The sequence below is a fragment of the Ornithodoros turicata genome, chromosome 9 (assembly GCF_037126465.1).
Source record: "Ornithodoros turicata isolate Travis chromosome 9, ASM3712646v1, whole genome shotgun sequence".
Lineage (NCBI taxonomy): Eukaryota > Metazoa > Arthropoda > Arachnida > Ixodida > Argasidae > Ornithodoros > Ornithodoros turicata.
In genome coordinates this window covers 39495759-39502771 of record NC_088209.1, presented here as the reverse complement: position 1 = coordinate 39502771, position 7013 = coordinate 39495759, and the positions used below count along the sequence as shown (strand labels likewise).

At 47.4% G+C, this 7013-nt stretch overlaps 2 protein-coding genes across 2 annotated transcripts in view; both read left to right on the top strand.

Annotated features, from left to right (window-relative positions):
- The window catches only part of LOC135369486 (protein bicaudal C homolog 1-B-like), a 10700-nt gene extending 6920 nt beyond the window's left edge, over window positions 1–3780 (top strand). The window contains 4 exon segments of the mRNA XM_064603071.1: window positions 1368–1476; window positions 1938–2077; window positions 2134–2230; window positions 2936–3780. Of these exon segments, the coding sequence (XP_064459141.1) occupies window positions 1368–1476; window positions 1938–2077; window positions 2134–2230; window positions 2936–3009 (420 nt within the window). The 3' untranslated portion in view covers window positions 3010–3780.
- Window positions 3781–4564: 784 nt separating this feature from the next.
- On the top strand, window positions 4565–6283 carry LOC135368894 (probable ATP-dependent RNA helicase DDX5). The gene has a single exon (XM_064602441.1). The coding sequence runs from the start codon at window positions 4687–4689 to the stop codon at window positions 6205–6207; it is 1521 nt and encodes a 506-aa protein (XP_064458511.1). The 5' UTR covers window positions 4565–4686; the 3' UTR covers window positions 6208–6283.
- The last annotated feature ends 730 nt before the right edge of the window (window positions 6284–7013 follow it).

Below are 7013 nucleotides of genomic sequence, written 5' to 3'. Positions count from 1 at the left end.
GGCGATTATATTTCCAGCGATAATACGAGATACGGCGAAGATAGGTGTCGCAGAGAAGTTATCGTGTTATTTCATGGTATCTCGTACTACTGTAATTTTTTTCTTTGCGTTCATTATTGCTGCATTTCGGGAGGTCTAAAAAAATTATGATCGCTGGGAACCATACACATAGGCCGGACATCAGGAGGTGGGCATTGTGCTCAGGGATCGGAACCGGTATTTTTTTTCGGTTCGGGTTCAGGCATATTGGTTCGGTTCGGGTTTAGCTCCGCTGAACCGAAATTATCAGCTTGAACCGGTTCAGGTATATCGGTTCGGTTCGGGTTCGGCTCAGGGAGAACACCCCCCACCCCTGCACATACACAGACAAAAAAAAAATCTGTCTGCGGTCGGGGCATTTACAGGGATTGGAACAGTTACTTTTTTCGGCCTCTGTTTAACCGGTCCACGGGCAGTAATTTTGCTACATGCAAGCAAGCTTACGCTCACCGTACACGATTGTAAGAGAAAGGTGTGAGGTAACCGTTTCAGGTGAGCAAAAAAAAAAGGTCGGTCAGTAGTACAATTAATTCACCTCTAAAGATTCTCGAACCGGTAACCGTATCAACTTTTTTCGGTTCAGTTCCGGTTCGGCTCAGCACAAGCAAAAAAATTGTTCGGGTTGGGTTCAGGTTCGCCAGAAAATAACGGTTTTTTCCGGTTTTCGGTTCGGGTTCAGTTCCGGTTCCGATCCCTTGCTACAAGATTCCAGCAGCACAGAGTGTGAGAAGTCTTGTCACATTGAGACCCAATGTGTCATTACTTTGCGGAGGTTCTGTGTTGATTTCGTATTTTCCTGTTTGTCGGTGTCAGTTGTACCCATTGTGTCGGTCATGTGACCATAAAGTATGCCCTTTACACTGTTAAAAAAAGGGTGTACTTTAACTCCTTACCTTGCCACATATATCACTCCCTTTTGCATTGTACAATTACTTCCAAAAAAAGGAGCTTCCTTACTCCCTTTAGGGAGTGGGGTTATGCTCTAACTCCCCTACTGGAGAGTCATATTACTCTCCGGCAGGAAGGAAGGGTGCTATGTTACTCCCTTGTGGGAGTGAGGAGACTCCTTTTTTGAGAGTAATTGCACTCTCCAAAAGGGAGTTATATGTGGCAAGAAAAAGGAGTTAAAGTGCGAGTTTTTTAAGAGTGTAGAATCAGCAACACAGCACCAGTGTCGCTGTTCAAAATGCACACTGTTTCGCACCAGCCGGAAGTCACCATTAGCAGCGTTGACATTGTAGTAATGTGTTGACAGTATTTAAGAGCACTAACATTTATGTACCTGTTGCGAGTTTACCAAACGGTACTCCTAATCATGTGCTATGCAGACCATGCAGACAACCATGGACCGATCGCCGCCTGGTTGCGAGAGTTGGCCCCCAGACCTCGGCACTTCTGTCTCCGACAAACGAAAGATGACACTTGCAGACACTCGTGGTAAGGATGCACGCTTTTGGTTTCCTACGTAGGACAAGGGTCACCGTGAACGGTGACGTGCGCAAAAAATTTCGATATAAAGCCCCTAGATTTCTGAGGTGGAAAAATAACATTTTCTTCAAGTGGTACCATATATACTCTCAGAATTTGCGCACTTTGTCTCTCAAAAGTCTGGAAAAGTTGGGTGCAGAAATTGTGTGATAATGTTTGTTACGATAGTTGCAGGATGCAAATTTTCAAAATTTTAGCAGGTCTTTCATACAGGCTTCCGGTAGAGCCAATATAGGCATTCTAGCACAATATGTACGTGAGCACGTTGCACAGTGCACTGCAATTAAAGTTGGGTTACTAGGGGTAAAAGAGCTGAAATTGCGTCCCCCACAAGCTAGAAGTTGGTGCAAAATTTCCCAAGATGTCCGTACCACACTGACCATGCTGGTGAATGCCACCGATCCCTGCAGAAAGCGCCTTCAGCTTCAGCAACCTATTTGACGGTCTGCGCACACGATCCACGCTGGACGAAGATGCGTACAGGGACTTGCCCCACCTGTTCAGCCACTTGGGCCTCAGCAAATACATCAACGTATTTGAACAGAACGAGGTACGCGCTCCCACTGGCGCTCCAACCCTGGCAACCCTGACCGTGTTTCTATGCAGATTGATCTCCAGACATTCCTCATAATGACTGACAGTGACCTTCAAAAGCTGTGCATTCCTTACGGGGCCAAAAAGAAGATGCTGCTTGCCATTTCAGGTGAGTCCTTCGCAGGGTGACTAGATAGAGCTCTTGAATCTGCGACTTGGCTGTTTGTTGCACCCCAAGCAGCACAAAGTCTTTGCCCGGTCTTTGCCCGGTCTTTGCCCGGTCTTTGCCCGGTCTTTGCCCAATATTGTGCTACTTGGGATGTGAGAAGCTGCTGTCTGCACATGGTTCTTGTTCTTCCCCCCCCCCCCCCATTTTCTGCGGAGGTAAAACTGCACCTGCTAAGGGGAGCTTGCATGCTGAGGACAGTGACAGCTAAATGGTGCAGAAAAATAGTGCTGCTCGTGCATCTGCCAAAACGGGGGTGGAAATGCCTATCCCAGTGCGCATATTACAGCAGTGCAGAGGCATGGCCGAAGCCCGGACATTTTTTTACTTACCCACCCGGGCCCAGCCCGAAGGTTCCGTGCCGGTCTAAGCCCGAAGAATTTTTAGGCTTCCCAGCCTGAGCCCGAAACTTTTGTAGACTACCCATTCCACTGTAAAATGTTGTAAAAGTTCACCGTGGCTAACTGTGGGGTAACACAGGTTTGGGCCTGGCCCAGGAGCGGTATTGTACGGTCCCAGACCCGGCACAAGCTCGGCGCAGGCCCACAGTAAAAGGCTTAACCCAGGCCGTGCCGTCGTCTAGCACATGTTGCCCCTACTACACTCCTGGGAGCGATACACTAACGAAAACTCCATATGTATATCCAGATCTCAACCAGCAGAAGTTTCCAAGGAGCTTCCACGCGGCGCCGGGCGCTGAACGCAGGGTTCTCCACCAATGAGGAGACGGGACGTGCTGGGATCCTCATTTTTTATACGCATTTACTCTGTTCCGTTGATGCTTTTAATGTTCCTAAAGTAACAAAGGGCTAACTTAAAGAGGTGGAGCACAGGCTGTTCTCTCTCAGCTCTGTGCTCCACCGAGTGAAACTGTGATTCTATTAATGACAACCCAAGGACGAGTTATTTCTCGGCAGCTTCAGTATTTATATATCCAAATGGCTTTTCAAGCCTTTGTGAACAATGTAATTTGTTTTTCTGTTTCTTTTTACGTGAATGTGTGTTCCAGTTGTCCCTTTAAATGGACTCTCCTGCGGTGCGCATCACCTGCGCAGCTGCCCTCAAGTTCTCTCGAGAAAAACATTCCTATTGTTTGTTTTAAAGTGCCTTTTGCAGGAAAAATGTGCAATACATATACATATACATACATGCATATGTATGTATGTATAACCCTCTGCTAGGATGCAGTTCCCTATTTTACTGTAATCTCTCGGTGTAACCCCCACCCCCCACCCTTTTTACAGAGTGCAATTTTTAGGCAGCACAGACGGAGGTTTTATGCGTTCCACAATTCCAGTCTTGTGATGCTTCAACACTGCTAAGCAAAATACTCACTTTTTATATATGTATATTTGATACCACTACTGGCCTTCCATTGAATGTTGAATTTTACAACTTTACAGTGTTTGCCAAAACATCTAGTCCAAGAAGTGTTTGTATATTTTTGCAATGTTTCTCTGGTTGAATTCTGAAATAAAATTTTATGACTCGGATTATCTGTATTCCTTGTTTATGTGAGCATGTGCGTTAGTTGCTGCTCCAGATGCATGCATCGAGCAGTGTATTACACGGTAGGAACACTACAAATCTATTATTGCTTTGTTGTATTATGTGTGAATGGGTTTTCCATGCACCTCGTCTCATGATCAGACATCAAGAATATACAATTGAATTTGCATTCAAACAATTAAGTGCAACCGATCGAAAGCAAGTGAGCAAATTCAATTCATTTCTAACAAATTAACTCGTGGGCAATATGGATACCAGCAATTACCTCCTGTAAGTTTTCATTGTTGAGTTCACAGTGCAGACGGACACCTAATAGCTGTCAAACGAAAAACTGGAATCGCGCATATGGTTTGTCTGCTCGCCAAAATCGGCGCGCTTGACGTCAGAACAAGAACCCTCGCTCACCCACCGTACCGATCGCAACAGTCGAAAGGGGGCCCTGGGTTATAACGTCATTTCCACTAACCCGGATTTTTTTGCCTTTTCACTCACCAAGGGACATTTACCCGGACTGAGTAAAGAAACGCACCCTACCGCTACTGCCTTCCTGAGAGATATTTCACACGTCTATCCAGAAAAATCGCGCTTCTGCAAAGCGCTGTGCTGTAAAGGGTAAACTTCGTGAAGGAAAACAAAATTGATCTGGTGCCGTCGCATTTTGGAATTGTGAGAAGACCGTGTGAAAATGAGAAACACAATTTTCTATTTTGAGGGAGTGATAATGTCCTATAGAAAATGGATCACAGCACTATCTTGTTGCGCGGACGGTTAGCGTGTAGATCCGTGCGCAGCACCTGGAACAGGGGTCGAAGTACGGTACATGACCCGCACATGTTTCTCCTTTCTGCGGATCGTGTAAATCGGTGAAGGCCAATGAAGTGAGTTATTCCATGTTCGTTATACCGTGTTCTAAAGCCACAATGTGGACAAAAGCTCTGCGAAGGTGGACTGGAACTCTTGTTCAGGGCAGAGGACATTTCTCTGGTCCCCAAAGACGAAAGCGGGAATCCGGCTACTTCGACGCCGAAACTCTGGGACAACGATTAGTGAAGCCACGATTCGACAGACTTGAACCTATCGAAAAGAACTTGTACATTGAAAGTGAACTGACCCGATCTCGATCACACGTTGAGATTGAACAATTTTTAGCCGAGCAGCAGATAACACTCAACGGCTACACCGTCGATGTCCCCAAACCAGTGCTAACGATCGACGAATGCGTTTTCCTCGAGAAAGCGCGACATTTGTTCGCCAAGAAAAACTTCGTGTCTCCATCGCCTATTCAAGCGCAAGCATGGCCCATTGTTCTGAGCGGTCGAGACCTCGTAGGCATCGCACAGACAGGGTCTGGTAAGACGCTGGCCTACGCGCTGCCCGGAGCAATCCACGCTTCGCATCAGAGAAGATCAAACGCGAGCGAGGGACCCATAGCGGTTGTCCTGGCACCGACCCGAGAACTCGTCCAGCAAATACACGGTGTGATACGCGAATGGTGCGAGCAAAGTTACAATGTACGCGCGGTACCTGTGTACGGCGGCGCATCCAGGAATGTTCAGATTGCGGCGCTCCAGAGAGGACCCCAAGTGTGCATCGCCACCCCCGGTCGTCTGCTGGACCTCCTGGAGAGCGGAAGTGTCAGCCTGTTCCGCTGTACGTTCCTCGTAATGGACGAGGCGGACCGTATGTTGGACATGGGCTTCGAACCTCAGATACGAAAGATTGTGGAACAGACGCGACCGGACCGGCAGACCGTCATGTGGAGTGCTACGTGGCCCGAAGAAGTGCGCACCCTCGCCCTGGACTTTCTGACGGATTTCATCCAGGTGAACATTGGATCCGTGGAGCTCTGCGCCAATCACAATATACGTCAGGTCGTGGAAGTGTGCAGCTACATGGAGAAGGACGAAAAGTTGGTGGACATTCTGAAGGACATTGGTAGGGAAGAGAAGACGCTGATATTTGCTTCGACCAAGAGGGGGGTTGCCAGACTGGTCCACATGCTGTACGACCAAGGGTTCCGTGCAGTGGCCACCCACGGCGATCTGAGTCAGAGCAAGCGGGACCTGGCACTCGACCGCTTCCGCAGCGGAAGGACGAACATCCTGGTGGCGACAGACGTTGCGTCCAGGGGCCTCGACGTCAGCGACATCAAGTACGTCATAAATTACGACTACCCCGGCACGTCGGAGGACTACGTGCACCGTATAGGCCGCACCGGCCGCAGCAACCGGACGGGTACGGCCATCACCCTCTTTACGTACGAGGATGCCAACCGGGCCAGGGACCTGGTGCAGGTCCTCAGGGAAGCTGACCAAGAGGTCAACCCCGAACTCCACAAGATGATGGACTTGCACAAGAAGGTGCAACAGCGGTCCTTTAATCCGAGGTATCGCGGACGAAGCTTGGGCTAGTTGGGTTACGTCTGTTTAGTTTAGGCTCGAGAGTAATGTTTAATCGTGCAAGAAATAAATAAAAAAAACTGTATCAGATATGTTGTTGTTCACTTTTGTCTTTTATTTCACGATAATGACAGGCAAGCAAATGATGCAAGGCTTGCACAGCATATAGTAGTGTATACAAGTAGGCCTTGTGCTGTTTGTGGGCAACCAATGAAAAGTAAATAGATTAGATATAAATGTAGAAAGATACATTTATGTATAGTGGCTGTTGAGCACAGCTCTCATCCAGACCAGAAAGATGATCAAAATGACTATGTGCCAATGAAGTATTTTCATTAGATAGATTGTCACGTGGTAGGGGTTCGGTTATTGATACTCCTTAGTTGCTCCAACAAGACAGAGATACCTTATGACCTGCTCAAACACGATTCTAAGAACCAACAAAAAGGTGTTCTCTGACAAATGGGCTGGGAAGGACTACATAGTGAGGAATTCGGAAGATTTCTTCTTCCTAAAAGTCGCCCAGTTTCTTACTGGGAGCGGAGTTTTGGCTTGTAATCGCCTATGTCTTCTGTTATACACGCAACAATATTTTAGACATAAAGCGTAAAACAGTCACACGTCCTCTGCGCTTTCGAAGCGTTTTGAAAAGTCGCGCTCTGACGTCACGACCATGGCGTAAAATCAGTATATTAATGGAACGTCTTTGTTCCGTGACACGGAATCTTCACGTGTTAAAAAACTCAAGAATAGCAAAAAGCGCATGTTTTCTTTCATATATCCCGTACGAGCTATATCATCTTCCATCCCCGAGCAAC